The sequence below is a fragment of the Blennius ocellaris genome, assembly GCF_963422515.1.
Source record: "Blennius ocellaris genome assembly, chromosome: 4".
Lineage (NCBI taxonomy): Eukaryota > Metazoa > Chordata > Actinopteri > Blenniiformes > Blenniidae > Blennius > Blennius ocellaris.
The window spans coordinates 24,182,278-24,209,649 of NC_137653.1; the positions used below are offsets into that span (position 1 = coordinate 24,182,278).

General features: G+C 40.5%; 1 protein-coding gene across 1 annotated transcript in view; it reads left to right on the top strand.

Moving 5' to 3' along the window:
* Positions 1-27,372, top strand: part of cntn4 (contactin 4) — a gene marked incomplete at its 5' end in the record, with an annotated part of 194,915 nt that overhangs the window by 76,789 nt on the left and 90,754 nt on the right. The window contains one exon of the mRNA XM_080494891.1: positions 8,632-8,727. Coding sequence (XP_080351017.1) covers positions 8,632-8,727 — 96 coding nt within the window. The remainder of the gene's footprint in view (positions 1-8,631; positions 8,728-27,372) is intronic.

The following is a 27,372-nucleotide window of genomic DNA, read 5'->3' on the forward strand; positions in this document are numbered from 1 at the left end:
AGTCGCCATGCAAGATGCCTAATCCATCCACTGGGTGCGATGTGGGTTCAGTATGCTGCTCAAGGACACTTTGACATGCGCGCAGGGAGAGATGGGAATCAAACCTGCAACCTTCTGACTGGGAGACAACCAGCCTGCCCATACAGTGGTGCCTGAGCCATTAGAGAAGCAGGATTTGAATCCATTCCAACAATCCCTACCCTTTACCCATACCAGGGTTTGAATCCCTTCCCACAATGTGTCTGTGTGTTCTGTTATTTTCTCTCCTTCTGCCCCCCAACTGGAAGAGCAGAAAGTCTCCACCTCTGGGTCTTGTTCTGCAGGTTTATTCCTGTTAAAAGGGATGTTTTTCTTTCCACCGTACAGGGAAAACCCAACAATTCCACATGAGTAAGCTCCTCTGCTTGTTCATGTGGAATTATTTGGTCTTTCTCTATAAAAAGGCCTTGAGATGACTGTGTTGTATTTGGAACTATAGGAATAAATTGACTTGAATTGAATTTGCAGGTTCAATTCCCACTTCTGACAGACGAACACCGTGGGTCCCGCAGCAAAGAAACTGCTCCTAGGGTGTAAAGTTAAGGTTTACGATGAAATAATATTTCATTGATCCATAAGGGTATCAACAATACTTTCTCTTGCTTGATATATTTCCCATGTTACATAATGTTGATACTATTTTGCTTCGGTAAATGTCTTGTATTGCTTTGTTTGTATCATATAATGGTGATTCTAATTGTCCAGTAAAAATCCAGCTTGCTTTATAGTATTCTAGTATGAAAAACTCATCTTCATGAGTAGCAATCTGCCCACACAGTCTTTCAAAGAATAGTAAATGGCTATTCTGTCTTGAGTGAAACCTCTTTTTGATGCTCATTTTATGACCAATCATGTCTGCTTAATTAGTTGTTTTATACAGTATTACATAACTTTCTTTTTTCCAGGCTTTTATCTTACTTGTCAACCAATGTCTTGGCAAGCTTCTTACAAGTTTAAGTGGTTTGTGTTCCATTGTGTTCTTTAAAAAAATAAAATTAAATATAGACTGTTTACCTTCCTCCAAATAACCAAAGAACAACTTGGATACATATGAGGGGCAAGCAATACTTTATTCTCGCTAATGGGGCCAAATTATGGCCGATCACTTTTACCACAAGTATATGTAAAAAAAAAAAGAAAATGCTGAAATACTATTTTGCTGAAATTGTTTTGTATAATTTGTGATCTATGGTTCTTTTTATATGTAGTATTTGTTGTTTTTTGGGGGTTCCATTTATACAACAACATGGTTTGGAGCCACTGAAAATACAACTTTTGGAAAATGCTCTGACTCCGTCTCCCTGGAAACCGGGGAAAAGTAACTTTTCTGAAGTGCTGCTTCTGCTCATGCACACCATGGCTGTCGGTCACAACAATGATGGCCTACAGTGTCATGGCTTCCAGGCCATATCCTCCTGAGACCTAGTATTTTTTTTAGTTCCCAGTCACCCGGAATAACAATCCAACTTCTTCTTTACAAATATATGTGTACTCACCATTGTTATTGTTTATAGCATATTATTCTCCGCGTACATGGGTGTGATTTCATTACAAAAACAACTAACAGCACCCACTAATGGCCCAACATAAAAACTACATTGTTTTTAGCATTTCTACCATTTCTGTGTGAATATACATTGTTGTCAAAGTGTTCAATGTTTCAAAAACTAAAACACTGTTGTGTATATGGGGACTAAATTAGTCTTTTTATTTCACAGTATCGATTGTTTTGGAATGATAAACTTTTGTTTTTAGTGAACATGATTTGGAACATTTCAAAAAACACTATTGTCTGCATGTGTGCGGTTTCACTACAAAAACAACCAACAGCACCAACTCATTTATTCCAGTTCCACACCTTGCGTGCGATCTCACAACTTTAACTGGTTAGAGCACCATGGTGTTCTCTTTACACACTGTTCCAGCTGTTGTTTGACACCGAGCTCCATCCCCATGCCGTGGCGTGTCTCTCACTCCCTCGACAGGCTTATCTGTGAAAGTCTGGAGTCCTTCACAGTTGCACACCTGTGCTCCCACTACACAAACAGCCCTTGGACAAAGCCGCCGCAGTCCAGTGAGTCAGTGAGCTGCGGCGGCGGCAGCGGCGGGTGGGCAGCCGGAGCGCCAACACTCCTCCGACACGGCCGGCACTGCCCGGGAGGACCTCGTCCTCGCTCTCTTTCTGTATTCCACAGCTTTCTTTTAATGCTCTTTAGTGTCGTCTTCTCTGTGTTGTGTGTAGCCATGGCAGGAAGGTGTTTGAGATACTTTTCTCAGCTCCTGAGCAGAGGTGCAAACGCCCCAGAGGCACAGGGACGGAAACAAAAAACTATTATTTTTACAGTTTTACATCACCGTCAGCAGTGATACACAGGAACATGAATATTGAAGTTGATTTCGATGTTCCAGCAGTGACAAAAAAAAAAAAAATCGAGGTGTTCCTCCCTATAATGCCACTCCATGCCCTTATCGTAAAACAAGAGTTTCTGCATTGTTCCTCCCTCGAGGTAGACACATGTAATTGACCCAAAGGGGCCGAATCTGGCATTAATCTTTAGAAAAATAATAGAAGGTACTCTTTTAATAGAGTGTAAGAGTCTCAAGTAGCTATTAGTTAAACTGTGCTCATGGGTTAGGAAGAGATTTATGTTTAAAGAAATAATTTAAAGGCCGATGCTTAATTGACTTGTTCCACAGTCAATATGACATGTATTAAGTGACCTTATAGTCCTCTTCATAAATCAGCAAGCTTGATAATTTTTACATCAAAATCATTCGGAGCTGGACTAATCAGTAATCTTCCCTGAATGTGGATCACTTGCAGTTTTTGGTGTGTGAGGAAGGAGCGCCCGTGTCCACACCGCAGCTGTGTAATATGGGAAGGTTAAGTAAGTCTAATTAATCCAATCGGGAGAATATGTATGAAGAAATGCAGGACATCATAGTAATATATTAATGTGAAATCCATCCTCAGATTGGTTTTCTAGTGAGAATTATATTAACAGATGTGGAAACTGCTTCATAGAGTGTTGAGAAGGGAATCCCTAAGCGAATAGGATCAGTGCAAAGTAATCCCGCTACTTTTGGCAGGAACACACAAGTAACTGGTTACTATTGTGACATGTGTGTCATCTCTATAATTCCAGGTACCTGCGCAGATTGGTACCGTTGCTTTCATCAGTCTGCTCCAGAAAAAACACTTAAAACAATTCACTGCACATCATACTTTGTATAATTGATGTTTGTGACAAATAAAGGACTTGGCCTCTGAAAATACTCCAACACACAATTTATTTCACACCCAGGGACATAGCTAAAATGTCCTAATCTTGAGACTGTGCTTATTTTTCTTCAAAGTGTTTAAAATGTTAATTCATTTTCATTGAATCTAGACTGTTCAATGATAATTTAACAGCTAAAACAAAATGAGTTTTCCTTCAAATTTGTTTTTAAAGCTATTACAGTGCTATTTTAGTAGTCCAGCCCAATAAAGATCTGATTGGACTGAAATGAGTCTGAGGTCCCGGTTGTCATTAACAGTAAGGACAACACCTATCTTGATCCCACGCTACCATCAGACTTTTTTGTCCCTCTGGTCTGATAGAGCAAGTCCATCAGCAGAAACCACACTGCGAACATGTAAGCAGCTCCCGGAGGAAGGAATTCATCTCCCCACTGCAGCGGCCATGAGCGCAGACGTGAAACCTTTGCGGGCCACATGCATGAATTACCAGGCTTTCCTTTTTACACAGTCAGACAATTGTTTTAGGTGCAATTGTTTCCATCAATTAGCTCACTGTTACAGTACTTTTGATGTCAAAACCGGAGCGGCGATAGCGTTGTAATGCCGCGTGCTGGTGGGCGTGATGAATGAAAGGTAACCTGATTACCAGCGGAGCTATTAAAACTCCTCATGTGTGACCTGCCATAGCAACCCTCTTCGCTTAGCAGCAGATTGCAGCTTGGCTCACATTAGTGTGTGTGTGTGTGTGTGTGTGTGTGTGTGTGTGTGTGTGTGTGTGTGTGTGTGTGTGTGTGTGTGTGTGTGTGTGTGTGTGTGTGTGTGTGTGTGTGTGTGTGTGTGTGTGTGTGTGTGTGTGTGTGTGTGTCACTATTGATTCCCATGATTTTTTTTTTTTTTTTTTTTTTTAACAATGTATTTAGCTGAAGCCAGACTCGGATTTATTACTCACGACACACAATTACAAGGGCAGGATATGGTGGTCGGGGGGGTGGAGCAGTAATGGCTCTCTCCAGTGTGTCCTTCTCAAGTGTGCACATTTATTTACAAATGTTTACACCCCGCGTTCCTCCTGTTAGATGCGGCATGCAAATGAAGCCACGCAAATGATATGAAAAGGAGAGAGGAAGCGCAGCAGCCGTGTAACACAAAGCAGGCTGTCGGATGGCGCCGGGAGGCAGCAGATAAGTCTCTCTGCATCCAAGTGATTTTAGGTGCATTTGTAACAAGACCTGCGTGGAAGCAGCAGGATCTGAAGGAAGCAAGGTCTGCACGGTCAGGAGATACTTGGAGGAATTGGAGAATACAAAAAAATATTTTATCAAGGCCTGAAAAAAAAAGCATTCAAGGTGAAGCTGCATGTGGAGTTGAACGGGTCGGCACATCCTTGCCGTCAGCAATTGGAAGCGTGTCCCCTAGGTGGTGCTGTGAATAACAGTGTCTTTTGGCCGATGGATGTGACGAGGGCCGACTGTGATCGTACATGTAAAGTTTCAGGCTGACAGGAGCATGTACACAGGCTAGTTATGGAGCACTTCCTGTCCATCCACCAAGCGTCGCTCTCACTGTGACTGTATACTGGTCTGTGGAATTCATCATAGTGGCACTGTGATGACACGTGTAAAGTTTCAAGCAGATTTCAGACTTGTACATCACTTCCTGTTTCATGGCGAACCATCAGATTTTCAAGGAGCTGCCACGGCCAATGACTGTTTGACTGTTGCTGAAGAAATTTGATACCATTTTGATCACGAAGGCCTGTTGTATACAGAGGACAGCTTTTAAGTGTCCTGAACTTACCGTGTAGGAGGAGTTCAACAGTTCACGGAATGGCGGACAAATGGTGCACTTTGTGTCGGGTTTAAAGTATGAGTGACTGACATTTTTGTGTGTCCCGACGATTAATATGTTTCCATGATCCACCTTGTTCTTTGTGGTTAATGTAAGCTGGGATAAACTCTTGGCCCTGTAAAAACACCCCAGGTATACAATTTGGATTGACGGATCAAAATCGATCTTTATATTTCTTTTCAGTAGCCATCCTCCAAATTTTGAGGCAGCGAGCATACTTTCTAAATAGATTTGCACCTAATCATGCCAGTTCTGCTCTATGCATTACAATATGCAATTATCTAGTACACTAATACCTGAGCATATAGTAATAAAGCAAAATAAGTTTCCTTCAACTGATATACATATCAGCCATTTATTCATTTTCCATCAAATTCAAGAGCTGTAAAATAAAAATGTGTCTGAAAATATTTGCTATTTTTTATAAATTGAATATTTTGAGAATAAAAGTAGCAATAGTATTTTACTCCCACTCTGCTGTTTTGAGTGCTAAAAGCATTTTGTGAGCACCAGGAGAACCAAGGTTATTGCAAAATTCAAGAATTCCTCCTCATGAAAACTCAACATACTTGATGGATGAAAATCAATACAAACTGTTCTGCTACTTCAAAAACATTTGGAGATGATTTGTAAGAAAAGATCAAAAAAAGCATCGCGGGAAACAAACAAACCTCATGAAATCTAGGATGTCAGATTAGCACACATTAAGGAACCGGGGGAGGTTTTAGTGAAAATTATTCCTTGAATATTTTTAAAAGATTTATGAGCTTCGAGTAATCTAAAAAAAAGTCTTAATGCATCTTGGTTTTTATTGGGCATTATTAGCTGGACGATAATTAAAGTGCCATTCAAGTGTATCAAAGATTCCTCAGAAAAAAATGAATGCAAATTTATGTCTGAATTCAAATACATCCATCTGGATTTTAAATGTGGGGAGTGAATGCTGGATGGTCTAAATTAGCATACTGGAAGCAGTCAATGATTGCAAGAGACGTGGCTTTAATGAGGGGACTTAATGGACAGAAGCATCGTTGTGTCATGTTTTTGGTTACATTACTTCCATTAGTTGAATAAAAAGTAGACCTTCAAATGATTTCATGGTCACTGTTCGCATTTTAAACAGATGCGGGAGGTTTTGACAATTGGTATATTTAGGCTCGGTGTTCAAGTGAAAACAAAAACCTTCCTTTGTGTTTTGTTTGTCCGTTTATACAACCCACTCAGGCATAGGGAGACTGTTACTCAGAGAAATCATTGCTCAAACATTGCTCTTTTCATTGTGAGACTGGTAGTGCAATCACTACATCACTGTGTTGCCCAAAACCGCCAACAGTGGATCCTCAATCAAGTTAGGAAGCATGACAGTCTTGATACAAACATGGTGACAGGCAGTTCACCGCTGAACCCAAAAGCAGACCCACACAATGGTATAGTTTTAAGGAGTTTATTCTAAATCCGAGGGCAGAGGTATCAAATATTTACTCCATAAGGCAATCAAAAACACAGCCAGAGGTCCAAACACAGGAGTTGGAAACACAGAGAAAAGACTTGGGAAATGGTGCGCTCGCGCATCTGATTCAAATGACTCGTGATTCAGACACCTGGTTCAATTGGATGAACGACTCAAGAACCCTTCAGTCAGTTTAAGGAGTCGGGTTTCTCATCGCTAATCTAGCAGCAGACACTTCAGGGAGAGGGATATGTATACGCATGGGGAGGGGAGGGGCGGACGCAGGTAAAACACTGAAACAATCGCAGAAGGAAAGTCGACAGGAAGAGCAAGGTGCTGCGACGTGGACAAGAACAATGATGCCAAAATAAAGCAGAAAGGGACAAACAGACAAGTCTTTGCATCGACACAGAAGGAGACCTGACAGGTGCAAGTCTGGTCAGGTTTCAGTGGTAATGTTCCTTCAAATCCTGTGGCTAAACTTCAGAATATTAAAGTATTCTGTCTTCCAGGCAGACTGTTTACGGAGTGAAGCAGAAAAAATTTCTCCCAACGGAGAAGTGCGAAGAAGGGCAAAAAAAACGACACGATCTTACAAAGACTAATGGTTCAAAAAGCGACTTTTTCATTGCCAAAAACATAAAAGTGGCGAGTAGCATGACTCAAACAGGCCTAATTAGGGATTGGGATTGGGATTTCTCCAAATATAAGCTAAAATGAGCTTTCATGCCTATTCTGGTGCCTGTGTCATTGTTTGTAAGGTTTATTTAAAAAAAGTTCTTTTTTTTATTTATCTGCTGCGCTAATAAATCACAAGTGTCCTGAGGTGCAACTTTTCTAAGGCACGCTTGTTTGTGCTAATGCATGCAACCAATACTTCTATTCAGACATCGTTCCACGTCTGAAAGTCTCTGTTTGACTCCTCAGTTCACCTCCTTTCTGATCCTCGTAGCAGCCTCACAAAGAGCCGTGGATATCGACAATACAGACACACACACGGGGGGTGATTTGGCCCGAGGCAAAGCTGGAAGCTGTTTACAACCCCTGAAGTTTGGAATTTGCTGCTACGTAGGCCTCTGTCGTTCTTTAAAGTATTATTTCCGCTTTTAAAAGGATGTACTTTACAACAACAGAGCTTCAGGTTGCCGCATTTGTATATTATTTGCTTTGGAGAGGTGCAGCGGTTGGGCGGTTTGCTCTGCGGTCTGACACAAAGCCAGTTTGACCCCCCGGCCCCAGGAGTTTACTGACACTGCATTCGTCAGGATGAAGCTTCACTTTCCTATTGCAGTCCGGAGAAATATAGGCCAGGAACTCTCTGGTATAATACCATCGCGCAGTGTGTTTATCAGTGTGAGCTGTATAATAAAACGGGTAACCTGTGGCGAGCGGCTCCCCACCTGCCTCGTACTGCTTTAGGCTCCATACAATGTGACCTTGGATAGAAGTGAGAGGGAAGTAAACACGACTGTAAGGAAAACTGCAATCTGTTCCCACATAGAGAACGTTTACGCAACGCTTCAAGTGAAAACACATCATTTTGACATTTCTTGTTTCAGAAAGCTTTCACATTATCACGGCAATGTTGTGACACGATGTCGGCAGAGACACTGAAAATGATGTCGTCGGCATGCCCGGCCACTCATGGCCATTGTTGGTTGCATTTGTGATGAAACCACACACACATACATGCAGAGAGTAATACGCTTTAACGTCATTAACAGTTTTTGGGGTCAGATGACCACGCCAGATTGCTGTTATGTGTGGCTCAGAACTATAAAACTCCCAGGAGAATTTGGACGGAGAGTCATGACACTCAGGAGCCATTGTTGTTATTGTCAATCTACAGTACCAGCACATGCGGAACAACTATTTACCAAGGGGCATGGTGTGCATGCACAGTAGCAGCCCGGACATTTCCAAATATCGTTTTCTCCCATTGATACTGCAACAGAACCTGAGTATTTTCAGAGTTTGTTGTGGGTAAACAGGCCCATGGACATGAGACTTTTTTTCGTTTACCAACCTTTTCTTGCATTCTCTTTTTCAGACTTGGAAAACTTCAAGACACATCGGAGGAGTTCTGTATCGGTCCGTGAAGGTCAAGGAGTGGTGCTGCTATGTGGCCCTCCACCGCACTCTGGAGGTAAAAAAAAACTACAACTTTTCTCTTCTTTTGACACAGATGTCTGTTTACTGTCTGGAAAAGAGAAGGTGCAAGTGAGTGAGACTGCCATGCTTGAAGTGTTTTCAGATGTGCAGCTTGCATGTTGGAGCTCTTTAGCTTACAGATGCTTTGATGGCACCTTTGACTAGGTAATCAACACCTTATTTCTGTCGCTGTTGGGGCCGAGACAAGCTGAGAATTTGTAGGTGCGATCAATCTCGGGTCGGTCACATGGGATGTGTCACAGCCATGCTGTCAAGCGTCTAAAAATGAATCAGCATTGATTCCGGCTGTATTTCGACAGCTGTTGAATTAAACTGCTTTGCAGCCCTATTTATCCATGATTGTTTGTTCTCTACCTGGTGATATACACAGCTTCAATTCCACCAATCAGACCTCACATTATGACCACCTGCCTAATACTCTGTATGTGTCACTAACATGTAGAACAGGGGCGTCCACCCTCGGTCCTCGAGGGCCCCTGTCCAGCAGGTTTTAGCTCTCTCCCAGTTGCAACACACGTGATTGCAATGAGTGGCTCATTATTGGGCTTTTTCACAACTTAGGTGATGACATCATCATTAGATTCAGGTATGCTGAAGTTGGAAGTGAGTGAAAACATGCAGGACATGTTCCCTTGAGGGCCGGGGTTGGACACCCCTGATCTAGACATAAACAACCACATCTGATTTAATTTGGACTTTAAAAGCAGAAAACCCGGCCATTATCACATTGTGATCAAGCTTTAAACTGTAAAGCTTTTGTATTCAGTGACCATGATATGGTGATATGACACTTTTTGCGATCAAAGTTCACATTCTTTCACCATTGGAGGGTCCACCCTCACCTTACTTTGGCTAAGAGAACAATGATAAGTCACCATTGTGAAGCTTTCAATATCTGAACAGAGCAATCCTCATACTTCTAGTCTTGGTTCACTCTTACATTTTAATTAACTTAATGTGTAGACATCACGATTCAATTTCTTTGTGATTTGTTACAGTACTTTCAATGGTAAAATCATATGTTGAATCAAGACGTGTGGGTGGTAAAGATCATTTGCTTGAACTGAAAGTGAAAGCTTTCTTTCCAAAGGTAATGTAGTGTCTCTCTACTGAGACTCTGAAAAAGACTTTAGGAGACTTTGAATGTCTGCGACACCAATGGATAGAATATTGCTTGGTAAATGTGGTCAAACTACATCAGAGTTGATTGGGTACAAAGGGTTTTCCTTCGATGGCCGCATGGGGCTTTTTCCTGATAGATTTCTCAGGGGGTCTCGGACTTTCTGGCATCGACTGTAACAGCTCAAGAACCAGTTGAAGAGATGGTCAAGAAACCCTTCAATTTCACTCTGCAATGCGGATTTGAATGACGTAGAATCAAAAGGTAAACACGTCAACATTTATCTTACCAGTCCTGACACATAACTCGCATAGCTACTGTAATTTGATCTTTCACATTTCATAAAAATATTGAGGTTTAAAAAAAAAAAAAAAGCAGCTAGCCATATCTGATGAGATGTTTCTTTTTAGATCGATAACCAGTTGTAACCTTTAAACATTTATTATCAATAAAAGATCAATGATGGCCTGCACCCATAGAAAACTTTAACAGCCTCTTTAGTGTTGGGACCAATCGATTTCATGAATGGGGACTTACCAAGATATCTCCAAGTGGTCCAAACAAAAGGGGAATACCCAGTTTGACCTCAGAAGCTCAAAATAAAGTGGTTATGGGTTCAAAAACCCATTTGTTTTTGTTTTGTCCCCAAGTCTTTAGGACTCAATAAATCAGTGTTCTCTACTTTTTTGTGGAAGCCAGCTTCGCTCTCATTCATTACCCGAGGCTCTTACAGCATCAGTTAAGATGTCAACAAATTGTCTTTTCTTAATATCAGTATTGATTATTGCTCTGTGTGATATCATTAAAACAAGGTATGTCTCTGGATGCCAAATAACAGTTTTAATTAAAGTGGGCAGTTTGAGTATTGTCTCCCATGCAGAAAGACCACATGCAATAGAAATGATTGAGTGTTAATTAAATGAAACGGCAAGAAACATGATATTGATTCAAATTAGATTCACCAATTTAGCTGGCAACTGGAGTTGGTCAGAAACATAAATTCAGGCCCCGTTTACACAACGTTTCAAATGAAAATGCATTGTTTTTGCATTTTCATTTCAGAAAATTTCCAACGTTTTAAAGATGATGCCCGTCTACATATCAATTGTAGAAACGCTGAAAACAATGTACAGTCCTAGCTGAATGATCCATGGACTAGGACCGCTCTGCAAACTATTGGTTGGGGAGCCCTGATATAAACTATTCATTTAAGAAACAATGCATTGTACACTGTATTGTTGCATGCACACTTCTTTTCCTCCTGTTAAAAGTTTCAAGGGAATAACACACTGTAAGTGAGCATGCTATAGATGTAGTTTTGGAAAAATAATAACCCAAACACATTATGTTGCCTGTGTTGCTTTTTTCTGCTCAACACAGTCTGGTAGAACTGTAAAGGAGGTGCGACCAAAGAGGAGTACATTCGTATGGACTTTTAAATTGTTTAAATGGAAAGTGTGTTATATATAAAATTCTTCTTCTCTTGTGCATGCACATTCATCGTGTAGTTTTCACCCGTTAACATGATGTTGGAGTATTTTCGAAAAGCTCCACTTTGGGAGCCATCCCCATAAAAGTTGTGTTTTCAGTAGCTCCGGGCACCGTTGTCATGTAAACGGACACCCAAAACGCAATTTAAATTTAACGTTTGCAAATAAGGTTGCCATGTAAATCATCAATATATATATTATCATATAAATGGAGCAAATTCAAATGTTGGCAAGAAGTTTTCCCTGAGTGGACTTTGAGTGGCAAAAAGGTTTCGATTCAAGAAAAACTGGGTCAAAACCTTCCATGTGACTGATTTTACTTTGAAATGAGGACCTTTGTTCTGAAACGGTTGTTAGGAAGTCACACTGTGATTTCATCAGCTGCAGGTGTGGCTTTGATCACGCGGTCGCTCCCGGACCACCATGTTTGTGAGGCTGACCCCGCTGTTCCACTCAAGCCAATTTCTACCTCCTCAATAGAATCTCATTTTATTCTCACTCTGCTTGTCCCTCCACATCTTGTCGTTTCTTCTCCCGGCTTTCATCTTCGTTTCCATGTCTTCCTCATACCCAGTTTTGGGGGATTTTCTCCCCGTCTGCTGTAAAACTTGCAAATCTTGCTACTTTTGAAATGCCTTTTCATTTTTTGGCTTTGCTCTACAGGCCAATTTAAATACTTACAGGAGTCTGCCTGTGAAAGGCTCTGGTTGAAATCCATGTGTTGCATTCCGGCTCTCAGCCCACCAGCACATGTGTGATCAGGTTTTTTTAATGTTTTTTTTTTTTTTTTTTTTGAGGGCACGGCCTCACAATTCATCTCACAAATCCCCTCTCGCCATGAATTTATTCTTCAATTAAAAGTAATTCCGGCACTCTTTTCATAAAGGAAACTTGTTTTTCACAGTTTCTTTTTGGCAGCATCAATAATACTTATTAGAGCTGTATCACAGTTAATTTGCAAAGCAGCACCCTATAACTGAACTTCGATAATAAACTAGCAAGCTGCAAAACGAGTAAAACTAAGTTGTGGTACAATGAAAAGAAAAAGGACATAATAGTCAGGTAAAAGAAAGAGAAACAACTGACGGAGTGAAAGTATAGTAGCAAACAATAGAAATAATAAGACCAACTTTTATGCAGTGGTGTACAGTTGTTCAAAATTCAGAAATACATAGGTTCTGGTTAATAAAATCTATATTTCAGGAGGGGAAATATATATGAAGCGATTTTAAGGAAGATACTGGTGGTTGTCTGTAAAGGTCAGAAGGCAATACACAAAATGATTCACAAATACAAAAGTCAAATCACAAATTCAAAAGCTTCAAAGTGTGAGGAGTCCATGAACAAAAGCGCTGGGAGCAAGGTATTCTCACATGAGCAACACACTTTAGTGTTTGTCTTGTCAGTTTTATACATTTGTTCTGACTTTGGTTATTCCATTTCTGTTGTGGCTTTGGGATTTTCCTTATTTTTTATTTTGTCTTTGCCTTGTAGCATTAGTCTTGTGGATTTGTATCATAGCTTTTCTTTAGTGTTGTATTTGTATTCATGTTGTGGATTTGTTTTATTGTTTTTTGGCCTTTGTATTGTGCTCAAGTATGGGGGCATTACTGTAGTAAAAGTATTTTTTAAAGCGTATGGAGAGTGGTCTGTCTGTTTTTCAATCGGTCTGTCCAAAGTGGGAGTTGTCAATGTGTAAAAGAACTTGTCAATGTGAACCTGAATCTGCAAAAGTCGTCTCATAATTTGTGTGTCTGTAATTAGGCATTTGTGTTGTAGCTTTTGTATGTTTGTGGTGGCTTTGGTATTTACATTGTGGCTTTTGTAATTGTAAATCAGCTTTTGTATGTTTTTTTTTCTTTTTGCATCGTGGCATTTGTATTAGTGGCTTTATGTTGTCGCTTTGGAATTCATGTTTTTGCATTTGTGTTGGGAATTTAGTTTTTGTTTTGTCAATTTTATATTAGTGTTTTATGGCTTTTGTATTTGAGTAGCAGCTTTCTGTGTGTGTGTTGCTGAGCTTGAATTTGGCGTGTGACTTTAGTCATTTATATGTCTTTTTTGTAATTTGTATGTAATGTCGCTTTGCCATTTTGTGTTGTATCTTTTGTTTTGTACTTTTGTCTTTGCATTTAAGCATTTGGTCTGTTTTTCTGGCTTTTGTAATTGTATTGGGGTTTATGTATTCATGTTGTGGTTTTTGCATTTGTGTTATGGCTTTTGTCGTCATGTTGTGACTTTTGTATTTGTATTTCAACTTGTTTTGTTCATTCTTGGTTGTATTTGTGTGTGTGTAAAGCTGTCATATGATGGTGACCACTCTGAACCGCTGTCGCTCAGATCTCCTTCCCCTTCACTTTAAAGTTTGTCTGTGTTTGTGTGACTCACACTGGCACCCAAGTTCTTCACGCTTGCTCTGTTGATTGTCAATGGCGCGTCCTTTCACAACGTTTTCTATTCTGCTACTGGAACTGCTAAATGCAACAGCTGTCTTCTGGATTACATTGATCCCAGCTGACAGACACAGAGGAGCTCTCACTGGTTCATCTATCGCTACTTGCCTCAGAATTGGCTGTGATTGTTTGTATCCTTTTGGGGCTTTTACCTGGAGAGAGCTTGGCAAGCTGTGTGACAATCTGGAATTGAAAAAAAAAAAAAAAAAAAAAGCTGATGTGATGCACATGTATTTGATCGTTCTCCACACAGTGAGATGTTGCTGCTCTGACTCTCTTCATATCTGCCAATTTGTGCTGAAGTAATCCAATTAAGGTTTGGTTTTTAAGACCAACAGGGAAATAATTCCAGCATGTCAGGCATCTTCAGGCGTATGAAAAGCCCCCTCAAGACACTCATCTCCTCGCTAATAAACAGAGCCGATACAAGCTGTCAATTAGAAGTCCATTTTAGTGAGTTACATCACTTTGGTTGTAATAGGAGCCGCTATCGCTACACCGTTCAGCCGAAACAACTAACAAGTCACTTGGTTGTTGTTGCAGTCCCCTGTTGTGTTATGCAGATGCAATATACACAGGATATTCAGTTTACTTCAGTTTACCTAACAGCATTTTTTGACAGTAAAAATTCTTATCTGCATATCACAATACTGAAGAACTGCCAGATTTTACAAGTTCAAATGTTTATATACTTTGGTAAAATACAAACATGTTAACCGATAAATAAATACACGCAGACAAAAACACAACTTTCTCAGCGAAGACAAAAAGAAAAATTAAAGGGGCTTCAATATCATTTTAGTCACTGGAGGGTTAAGAGGGCTTTGAGGTTGAATATTAAAAGAGAGGCCATTAAAGATACAATGTTATCTGCTATGAGTTTATCATGTCTCTAAAAAAAAAAAAATGCCCCTCGGTAACTAAATGTAACACATGGAGGCAATCAGGGCAGATTGTGAGAGCAATCAAGGAAAACAGGAAACAGCACACCCAGAGGCAAAAGAATCACCAGACACTACAGGGAAAATAATACACCACATCAGACATTCACTGTTTTGAAATGACACTTTCATAATGTTCACCCAGCAATGAGACCTTACAAGGTTGAGGAAACAGGACTTTTCTTTAGGGGAATCCTAGGAACAGTAATATGACATGAGTCTACATGAAACAATCTAAAAGTTTCATGAATAACAAGCAGACTGAACATTGACAGATGGAAATAACGTGACATAGTGATGACAGAACACAACCAAGCACATACAGGACATGAAACTCTAAACAAGAGTACAATCTTGAGTGTTCTTTCTGGTCTATATTTGTTGCATTTCCTTGAATGTGAAATGGTGCAATTTGGACAAGACAGGTTTCCAAAACTTTGACTGTTCAAATACAATAATATGATCTCAGAACCAGGGAAACTGAAGACTTTGAACTAGAAATAAGAAAACCAGGTTAAGGGCTGAGTCCATAATAAGGCATCAAACTTGGCAATATATGAAACACCAATACCGGAGGAACCATGAGAGGATTAAACATTTGGGAAGGACGATAGGGAAGCAAAGAAAGACACAAAACAAAGCAACCACCAAGACGAGACAATGTTCTTTCTGCACCCTACTTCATAGAAATGTTTAAACAGGACATTATACAATGGTAAAACCCGAGTGTTCAAATACAATAACATGGCCTGTGATCCAGACAGGCTAAAGACATGAACTAGAAATAAAACCAGACATGTTTCAAGAAGGAATACAAAGCAAAAAAGCAGGACTGTGGCAACATTCTCCAGGAAACATCCTTGGAGCAAGCACACGGAGTAAATTCTTCACCTGGCAGTAGAGACTGTAAATATCAGCTCTGCGCAGTGGATCCAAACACTCACTGTTGCTGGAATATTAAAAAACACAAGGCTTCAAATCAGGATTCACCAGGCTATTCCCACATGTCCTGGTCAGGCTGCAGGCATTACACACACACACACACACACACACACACACACACACACACACACACACACACACACACACACACACACACACACACACACACACACACACACACACACACACACTGCCCGTCAGAGGATCACAGTATTCAAACTGGCAACAATGAAAAGCAATCAATCAGCAGGCAAAGAGCTAAGTGTTTTGCCAGTACTGGTTTTCTCTGTTGACCTGATACGCTGCTTTGTTGCATCTAAAATGGCACTCGTCTCTGTCAGCAGCAGCAGCGGGGGGAAACGCCACCGCTAATCTGGCACCGCGCATTTGTTTTTTGTTTTTTGGGGCTGTTTTGTGTCAGACTGCGAGCAAAGTTAAAAAATAAATAAATAAATAAAGCAAAATCCAGGAAAAACACTGCCCAGCAGACATAAAGCCATGTCATTAGTTAGCAAAAAAATTTACACTGAGAATTAATTAGAATTCAATTGCCCCGAAAGAAAACGACTGGCTTTAAAAACACTAATTTGAAAACGTCCTGTCAGAGCACAAACTCAACATTTTGTTTAATGGTAGTATTAACTTGTCACATTTTTTTGGAATATTTTTTTTCACTTATTGTTCCTACTGCCTGACATCAGATTTATTCAGGAGCACAATGCCACATTTGCTTTTCCAAAATGCTTTGTTTTTGTAATTACAGCTCCTGTTTTTAATTATGCACGTTAGCTGAAATGATTTCCTGTTTTGTTGTTGATCTTCCTTTCATTGAATCCAAAAACCACAGTTTATTTCTACCAACAGGGATCAACTGTGTTCTCACAGCCTATTTATCCTGTTTGTCGGTCATCGAGCTGTGATGTTTGAGTCACGTTCCTCATAACTGCACTGACTCCAAACAATCCTCAGCGGAGCTCTGAGACTGTACTCTTCCATTTCCAAAAATAGTTTCTGACAAATGTATTGTATCACATTTGGCTCGTGCTTGCTTAAAACAAAACTGTGGTTGTTCGACAGCTTTCTTGAAGTTAATTTATAAAAAAATGTTTTGTATTATAGTATTGTGGTTTTAGTCTATTCCAAAGACTAAGAGCATGTTTATGCAATGATTTGAAAATTCTAAACTTTTGGGTGTATGTTTAGGACAACGGTGCTCGGGGCCACTGAAAACACAACTTTTTGGAAACGGCTCCTTTGGCGGAACGTAAACAGTCCGGCTCCGTCTAGACAGTGGAAGCACTGCTATTGTGTATGTGCACCACTGCCGTCGTAAACAGATCTTCTGCACGTGCTCAGTAGATGGACAATAATAACAACTTTTGCCTCCAGAGTGTCATGACTCCCAGTCTCTCTTCTCCTGGAACTTAGTAGTTATAGAATTGACAGTCACGGTAATAACAATCCATCTTCGTCATCTGTATTATACAGATATCTGCATACTCGCCATTGTTCATGTTAGTGTTGTTCTCTACAGCATGTGTGTGGGGTTTTATTATCGTATTTTCCAGACTTGCCAATATTTTCATCAATTCCCGCAAATCTGTCTTTCATAGTACGAGAAATTTCCCCACACGCATGTGTGTGTGACCACATGAAGCAGCACATGATGGCCACAATAGTGAGACACGAGCAAGAAGATAGAAATGTCACTTTTAGGGGAAATTTTGGAGAAGCAGAGGCTGAAAACAGTTCAAATACAGGCATAAGTAGAATCTGGGGTTATGAAGCTCATCAACCCATAAATCCCCATAAATTAGCAGGGTTCAAAGTCTGTGAAAAAAAGTAATGGCTTACAATCCAGAAATTACAGGACAAAAACAAGCAACAGTACCCACATATGGCCCAACATGGAAACTACATAATTTTCAGTGTTTCTGCCATTGTCAAGTAGACGGATATCGTTTTCAAAATATCGCTGTATAAATGTGAAACTTAACTGAAGTGAATTCGCGAAAACAATGCGTTTTCACTTGAAACGTCATGTAAGCGCAGCCTCGATTGATTGCCGTTCCTAATAAATCGACTTTTTTTATGATGTACATTTTATGTACATTTAAGTATAGAAAAATGATTTTAATCAACTCCCATCATTTTCAGTATTTCTGCTGTTTCCCAGTAAAAGGACATCATTTTGAAAACATTGCCATGTAAACTTGAAAATTTTTTAAAACAAAACAAAACTTGAAAGGTTGTGGTGTAAACCAGGCCTAGTCCTACACTTTACCCACATTTGTTACTTTCAAGGTCTACTATTTTCTCGCTAATGCTAATTTTTGCATTTTTTTTTTTTTTAGAAACACATTTTAAAATGGAGTTGCCTCGGAGGCGACAATCAACACATTACAGCTGTCGTAGGTGTTTTAAACACAGAAAGCCAATGATACAGCACAGTTCATTTCGATAAACACTCCAGTTTATGTGTCACTTTATTTTGATGAATTTTGCTGCTTATGTGATTAGAAAACCTCACATTAGATTGTCGAGAAAATGTACAGAGCCTCAGTGGAGAACGCTTTATCACGCTCCACTCCGGGTATGAACACAGGATACACCTCAGTCATCAATCTCAGTTGTGTTCTTACTTTATTGCAAATCTGTTTGGCCTGTCAGAGGATATGCAATGGTGGATGTTTTCACATAAATTAAGTTGAAACAAGGTGACTAATGGGGAAAAGGCCAGTACAGCATCCCAAGTGCGGGATGTGAAGGAAAATCCACAGCAGCCAGAAAAAAAAAAAGGAGAAATAAGCAGCGATAACAACAGAATGCAATTCTGCACTCATTTTGTTTTTTCTTCGTCTCGATTCTCAGACCTGCTTGACCTCGAGAGGGAAAAGTTTTCAGTCCCGACCAGTTTCAGTTGGTCCAAAATAATTTGAAAGTTTTTGCTCTTATGTTTGTTTGTGCAGGTGACTTCATCCTGATAAGGGCGACGGCCATTCAAGGTCCTGTTCGAGAGCCAATTTTCTGGCGTCTGAATAGAGATTCTTGTACAGTTTCATGTGTCATGAGGTTGTTTGGAGGTGTTAACCCCTCCCCTATGCCGAACCTTGAAAAGCAAACTGTGCATGAAATGAATAAGCCGTACAAAAAAAAAAAAAAAAAAAAAAAAAAAAAAAAAAAAAAAAATAATATATATATATATATATATATATATATATATATATATATATATATATATATATATATATATATATATATATATATATATATGTAATTATGTATCTTCTGTGCTTGATGAAATCCTATATTTGTAGTGATGTTTCCTTTAGCACGAAGGAGATGTATTCCCCTGTGGGATTAGCATCCTGACAGCGAGTAAGTAGACAATAATGACTGTCAGGCCACAGAAGCCACCTTCCCTCCATCGCAGGGGCCTCATTGCATTTTAATGCAATTCCGTATGTGGGTGGCATAATCGAGGAAAACCTCGGTGCATCCCTATTCAGCGCCATATGTTTGCAGACCTTCCCACAGTGGCGGGACCCCGTGTGCGCGCCCAAGGCTCTGGTGGTGTTCTCCACCTGCCAGAGGGGGCTCTCAGAGGACACATTATGCATGGCAGACAGCTGTCCTGCCCCGCTGTATGCGGCACAGGCTCATCCATGCAGAAAGACGCGTTCGGACAGTGGGAAGAGCGCAGGAAAGTGGGTGAGGATGGTGTATTTCAAGGGGAATGTGGAAGTATGGGAGTGTGTTAGTGTGCTGCGAGCCGGGAGAGCACATATCTGCCATATGCAATTACATATATAGGGTACATCAGTCAGTGTGTGTTCAGGCGACGGGTCATTGTCCGTGCGCGCGCATGCGTGTGTGTTTGTGACAGGTGCTAATGGCCACAATCTTTAAATGGGATGAATATGGAAAAGACAATTGGGTGTAATATGATACAGATATAAATAAAATGTCATTTGCAGGTTTGTCTTTGATTGGAAATGGGTAATTGGCTTTTTGGTTGAGTTACTATTACATAGTTACTATGGTATTGTCGAATTGTGATTTTAAATTACTGTTATTTTTGTTGCATGAATGACCTTATTTAATCAAATTCACAAGCATAAGGGATTGAGGGGACAAAATCCATGATACGTACACATCTAAGCCTTATGCAGTCTTACTGGCCTGTGGTATGTAAGCACAGTCCTGTGAGTTGTGGCAGTTAATGTGTTGATGTTTGACAGGTATGCTTTGCATGTAATATCAAATAAAGCCATCCCACTCCATTGAGAATTTCAGGTTCACTGCGCTGCAGAGGACGGCATGGTGAATTTCCAAGTTGACAATCTCGCAGTGTGAGCGGATGAGTTTTCCTCGTGTTAAGCCAAGGTTAAGCACTTCCATTGTGAAAGTAGAAAAAGATTTTTAAAAATAGCATATTTCACTCTATTTCACCACACAACTCAAGCAATTGCATATTAAACTGTACTGAACAATAGCTGTTGCTGTTTGCGAGTTCGACATTGTTTATCCTGAGACGCTTTGTTGAAGGTTTAAAGGATTCAGGAAGTAAATTATGTTCCGTCTGAATACACAGAGTTGAGAAACTAAATGCACCATATTAAAATCTAATATAGTGTTTCATTGATGATCCTAACAATGATGCAAACAATGATGTGATTAAATACTTCAAAATGAACACAGTATGTTTTGGGGACAATACCTAAAAATAACTGAATATTGTGTGTTAAATTTGGACAATTTTCTTTGTATTTTCCTTTTCCTTTTTTTTTTACTTGATGCCTTGTCATACTCGGTTTGTTCAGTTAAATTGTGAGACAAGCTTGAGGCATAATGGAGCATGCGCAGCCCAGGGCACGTTGGAGCCGCCACGCTCCAATAATTTGGTAAAGTTGTGGATTTAAATTGATACTGGGTTCCTCAAAGTGCATCAGAATTAAGGTGGAAACCTAAACCAAATGGTAGTCGCATTGCAGATTTCAGATAATATTTCATATTATTGTGGCCACCTTAAGACACACCTGTGCAGTAATCATGATGTCTCATCAGCATCTTGATAGGCCACACCTGTGAGGTGGGATGGATTATCTGGACAAAGGAGAAGTGCTCACTAACACACATTTAGACAAATCTGTTAACAATATTTGAGAGAAATATTCCTTTTGCATACATAGAAAAAGTCTTAGATCTTTGTGTTCATGTCAAGAGCAAAAATAAAAGTGTTGCGTTTTTTTTTCATTTTTGTTCAGTGCTATGCGGCTGACACTCTGGAGGCTGCCACTGTTGTTATTGTCCATCTACTGTGCATGTACAGGAGAACCATTTAGTATTTCACTTGAAATTGTTCCCTCAGTTGAAGTCCAGGCTCGGGTAGTTTCTGGTTGAGGTTTGTATGTGTGGATTTACTGTGAATCTAAAACCACGAGTTTACGGTTCATTTGTGTTTCTGAATCTGTTTGTAATGTGATGGGAAAACTCGACGAGTCGACTGGGATCCTAAAGGATAAATGAGTGTAGAAGATGAATGGATGGACTTTGTTCAAAGCACCATGAGATCAAGGTGACTTTATATCCATTCAGTGTGTGGACGGATGGGTTTACTCCGGTGGTTTTTGTTGATGACACTCTATATCACTCACATTTAGTCGTTACTCTTCCCCCCCCCCCCTCAATCGGGGATTATCCTGCTCTTAATCTGATTAGCCGATGACACATTTCTCAATCTCCATGAGTAATCTCCTTTCACAATCCCGCATTCAATCATATTTCCCCCGGCTTCATGTGTCCGGGGGGACTCCAGTGGCTTGGTGGAGTGATGTCTCTTACACTGGTGGAGAAACTTCACTGACAAGCAGCGAGCGCCATGACAGCAGCATGAAATGGGATCTGCTGTATTTTGTAAGAGTGACACAGTGAGCTGATTGGAGTTTCTAATCACGTCGGGAAAGGTCACGGAGGAGCCTGAGCGCAGCATGCACACACACTTTTTCCTAGCAGATGTGTGTGTGTGTGTGTGAGAGAGAGAGAGAGAGAGAGAGAGAGAGAGAGAGAGGGGCTGCTTTTAAGCTTCTTAAAGTTTACAGTGTTGCTACATCTGGAGAGCTCCAACAAGTCAACCACGAGGCGTTCACAGAGACGTATGCTCATCTGACGGTGTGTGTAAAGCAGATGTGAGTCCGTTACTCTGTGTAAACACACACACACACACACACACACACACACACACACACACACCCCGGCTCCCTCTCCGCTGGGCTGCGGTCACCCAGCATGTCCTCAGGCTCCTCTGTGCTGCCACATAAACACAAATCCCTGGGCGCCCGTGGGGATTTCGTCCCAGAAGAAATGTGCCGGCACCTGCTGTGCAAGGGGAAAATAACAATTGTGGAAAACATGACAGCGGCGTGCACACACACCGAGCTCGCTTAGCAGAGCGCCGGGGCCGCACTCTAAAAATGTTTTCCTAATACCTGTGAGGCTGACGAGCGTTCGCTGCTTTCATTCCTGCATCTTGGCTTTCATTGATCTTCATTCTTTTACTGAGATTGTTGGATTGACTTTAAAGGTTCAATTTGGAGCATTTCCACTTGATCATTAGAAAGCAGGTGTGATTCACTGCAGTGTTCAGTCTGCCTTCCACAGCTCCTCAAATCTTCCATTTACTGTCTGTCTGGAGCTACGAAGCTCCATTTCCCAATGCTATACTAAGGACTTATGTATACTTCTTCTGTGTGTGGTTTACTGGATGTGCCTACAATAAAAGTTACATTATTTTCTTCTATATTTCACCACAACCTTTAATATTTGAATCAAAAAGCAAGTGTCTGTTTTGTTCTTTGCACCAATCAGATGAAGTTTACTTGGTCATTGTACCTGATATTTAGTTGTGTTTTTTATATATTCCCATCAACTGTATAATAGTAAATCGTCACTTCTGACTCCTGGAAACAGCTGTTCTGCTCAGTCGGTGAAAAAAGTTCATGATAACTGCTCTTTTTGTTTTTGGTAGAAATGGAGACAATCTTCAACTTTAAAGGAGAATCTCACCAAGCACTGAATGGACGATATAGAGTTCAGGCAGATCCCAATTATATGTATTGAAAAATAAAAAAATAAAAAAATAAATAAATGAACTAGATTATGTAAACCATACTTCAATTAGGTTCACTGACGAGCTGCTCTCGATTCTCTCTATCTGCAAATACTTGTGAGACATCAGTTAATTGCGTCACTGCAAATGAGCTGCCTGGGGTTTCTGTGTTGGCTGCATCAATAGTGATGCATGTTTGGTAGTGCCAAGCAGTAACTAACTTACTTAACTTCTTGATTCATCTCATTGTTTGCACATTCCAGAAGCGCAACAATAAATGGTGCCATGGCCCAGATTGAAGGTGTTTTTCCTGGAACTCAGTCTGAAAAATATGTCAACAGATGTTAATGAATAAGGAAATGGTTTTAATGTCAGAAACAAAAACCTAAACTTCGTGCCCAAGAAGGACTGGAAGACCGCCTCGTAGATAATATATATGTTGAGTTTCATGTGTTTGTGATTATTTTTCATGTGGAGTTACACTTTGCTGCCTGAAACAAGACAATATTTAAAGATACTGAGGTAGATATCAGACTACAGCAGCCACAGTGGCAGGTTGCATTGCTCAGTCAGTTACTTCCTCAGTCAGTCATGGACACTCCAGAGAAATTACCTCAAGCATCAGAACAGCCACAGAAGGGCCTTAAAGCCGAAACACCAGCCCACCGAAGTGTGTTTACTCGTATTGGAGAACTGCTGTGGCTGACAGGAAGAGAGGAGCTCTTTGTCTCCAGAGGCAGCCGTGTGAAAGCTGCCATATTTCCTGAAGTGATGCAACAACCTGGACCTGTTTCTGGGTGGAACACTTTACCTTTTGGAAATGGAAGACAGAAACGACGCGGTTTTTTACCCCTCATCACTGCTCACCCCCCCCCCCCCTTACCTCCCAACTAATTAATTTAATAGTTAAATAAATAAAGCAATACATTTAGTTCACCTATTGTGACACAGTTCTCAGAAAACCAATAAAAACACACAAAACATATTTAAAGAATACAGTATTATTAGCAGCACAAAATACAGGTGGAAATGAGATAAAATTGAATTTGTAAGTGTACTTGCTAAAAAGAAAAAGGTATTTAAAGTAGCAAAGTCAATTTATTTAGTGCAATTACAGTAAAACACATTCAAATGAATTTATTTGGATCATTTGTTTCTTTATGTATTTATCTAATTATTAAGTCAAAACTGTATTTTGATGTACATTTGTGTTCATGTAAAACAGGTGCTGCTGTGGTGTATTATATCACATGATCTTTCATATAAATGAAAGATGTGGTTAATTTTTTTCACCCCATGTCCTTTCTGGAGCAACGGGGATTAAAAACCTGGTTCCATCACTCACGGGACTTAAAGTGATGCCTGACCAAAATTACTGCAACAAAAAAAAATGAAACAAAACAAACGAAGTGGCACTATTTATAGTGCTCTATTTGTGGCCTCACGCTAAATTTTATTCCAATAGAATAGTTGAATATTTTTATTAAAATCAAATATCAATTTTCACAGCCTGCCCTCACATGTATCATTTATTTATTATTCCCTCGAAAAGAACTAGTGTATAGAATAGTGTGTTTAAATACAATTAAAGTAAGAAAAAGATAAATAGGATAGAATAGTTAAATAGGAACAAAAATTGATATTTATGCTTGTTTATAAAAAAGTAAATAGAAATAAATACAGTATTTGTTCACGTGTTTTTATGCATATATATTCATTATTATGGGTGTAAAGCGCTTTGTTATAATACAAATTTTATGTACCCCATTTCACAGTTTAATCACACTATTCTGAGTATTTGTAATTAGTTACTTCCTCCCCGAGTTGAGTATCTTTTGTCCTGATCGTTTTCATCCTGGAGAAATAACAGAGGTGTGCATGCGGCCAAGCAGCAGCAGCAGCAGCCTCTCTCAGGAGATCAGGACCTCCGAGGCTCGGCGTTGGCCCTCCGCTCGTCCCGCAGCGAGGAGCCTCACCTGCTGAAAGAATGATGCAAGCTGGCGCTCGGCGCTGAAGCTGCAGCACGTCGGGAGTTACACGAGATGCTGCAATCTCTCCTTCAGGGAGCGGGGATTTACAGTCACTCTAATACGCATGATGGTGATCTTACGTTCAATTATATATGAGAAAACTTCTAAAATGATGTTTGATTAACAAGCAAAGAGTCACAGTTTAGATTCAATCACTTATATGTTGTTTTAAGGTTTTAAAGGCTCTCGCTCACACTTCATTTATTTCCTTCTATTTTTATTCCTACATGAATGGGATTGTGGCTTCTGACTGCTGAATCCTACAGTAGAGACTTCTGATAACTCAGATCAGTCAGGCAGGTGGACCCCCACATTACACCTTATTGCATTTCTCAGTATATAATGGAGTGTGTGGATTGCTGAACAGTCATTTCCACAATGGCAGCTCACACTGACAATGCAATTCAATACAGTTAAAAAGTAATAATTGAAGTAGTTTTTAATTAGAGTACTTTGAGTTATTTAGTTAGACCCGTGGAATTAATGTTATGTATTTACTATATTATAATGAGTAGATGAAAGAGAAAAAAGAACAAAGTCTACTTGTCTTGCTCTTAGGTATTCATATGTTGGCCCTAAAGTATCGACAAAATGTATGAGTGGTTTGGACTTAAAAATAGAAAAGAAGATGTCATCTGCAAACAGGTTTATTAACACAATGTGACTTTACCTCGGCTGGAGCAGTAATTAGATTGTACAGTCTGTCGTCTGCTGCGACCAGCGTCTCATCAGACGTCCTCCCTGCTCCCAGTCAGTTGCTGGAGGGGCAGCGAGGGGTGAGGGGTACTGGCTCAGAAGGACCCCCTCCCCCGCTGCACCTCGACAGATATACCATTACTCAGAGGTCTCCAACCCTAGTGCTGGAGGACCCCTGGCCCGCATGAATATAGCTCCTCCCAGTTGTAACACACCTGATTGCAACGAGGGGCTTTTTCACAACCTTGGTGATGACGTCATTATTAGATCCAGGTATGCTGAAGCAGGGAGAACTAAAACATGCAGGACAGGGGCCCTCAAGGATCAGGGTTGGAGACCCCTGCCATAACTGCTTTCTGCAGAGTTCAGGGAGAACTGATTTGTTTATCCACGGTGAACCGAGCTCCCTCAGTGTCGGTTCCTCCTGAACGTGGAGTCCGGATGTGGATCAGAGCGGACGGGCTGTCAAACCCCCCCCCCCCCCCCCCCCAACCACCACCACCACCCCGCTGCCACTGTGTTTAATGTCTGAACTAATGCTGCTGACCTCCATTTTCCAATGGGTGAGACTTTTAAGGAGCACTCAAGACTGAAATCACGTGTGTGTTTTCCACTATGAGAAGACTTTTAGTGTGTGTGTGTGTGTGTGTGTGTGTGTGTGTGTGTGTGTGTGTGTGTGTGTGTGTGTGTGTGTGTGTGTGTGTGTGTGTGTGTGTGTGTGTGTGTGTGTGTGTGTGTGTGTGTGTGTGTGTGTGTGTGTGTGTGTGTGCCCTGCTTCTCCTCCCACCCGAGGCTTGGAGAGTGCCGAGCATGTGCATCCTGTCCGCTCCTGTAAAGGAAACAGTGGATCAGAGGTTTCTCGGAGCCTTGAGCAGATATGGGAGTGCTGCACTCAGTAACACAATGTGGGATGACAGGAGTTTAACAGAAGAGGCCTTCTCAGAGCCTGTCTTCCTTCCTTTTTTCCTTTTTTGTTTTACCTTGTGTGTTTGTTTAAAGCCTTTCAAAGATGCTCTATCAAATCAGGGCTTATGTACACACTATAAGGACCAAAAAGTGACCCTCTGCTCCGTCCTTGTCTTGGTTTTTTGTCATCCCTTCTGTCTCTTCTCTAAAACAAATATTGGTTCATGCGATACCAGACCAGTACTGTTTTACCCAGGTTTCACTGGTAAACCCAGCAAATGTCAGACTGATAGTTTTTGCCCTTCATGTCCTTTCTGGATTAACTGGGATTTGGACCTCAAGACTTAAAATGATGCGTGATTAAAAATCAAAGCAGCAAAAAAAAAAAAATCGAACAAAAAAAGTATTGTAGCAACAATAGTAAAAATGCCTTTTAAGAAATGTTACTCCAATAAGATGGTTAAATGTTTGATTAAAAAAGACAAATCAGCATCACGTTGTTGCACTTTGTTTGCACTGCCTACATCATATTGCTTTGTAATCGGGTGATTAAAAATGCATAGCGTTGTCACAGCGTGCCCTCACATGTATTATTAACAGCATGCTGAACCATCCCCATGTAACAACTCCTGAAGTCCTCTTGTATTGACAGACGGCTGATTTGTTTGCGGTCAGATGAAATTAGCCTGTTTTTGGTCAGCCTAAATCTTCTGTGTCTAAACGAGTATGCAGAAGGCGGAGGGGAGGTGCGTATCATCCCCACCGCCACCTCCCCCCTGGGGACAGTGGATGCAGGCGGAGGAGGATGAGAAGCAGGCCGGAGCCTGCGTTGTGGTAGAAATTAATCACATTACAGGAAGCATGGCTGTTGTGTCGCCGCCAGCTGACATCACTGCGTGTAACAGCAGTCACAATGTTTTTTCTGTCGAGTTT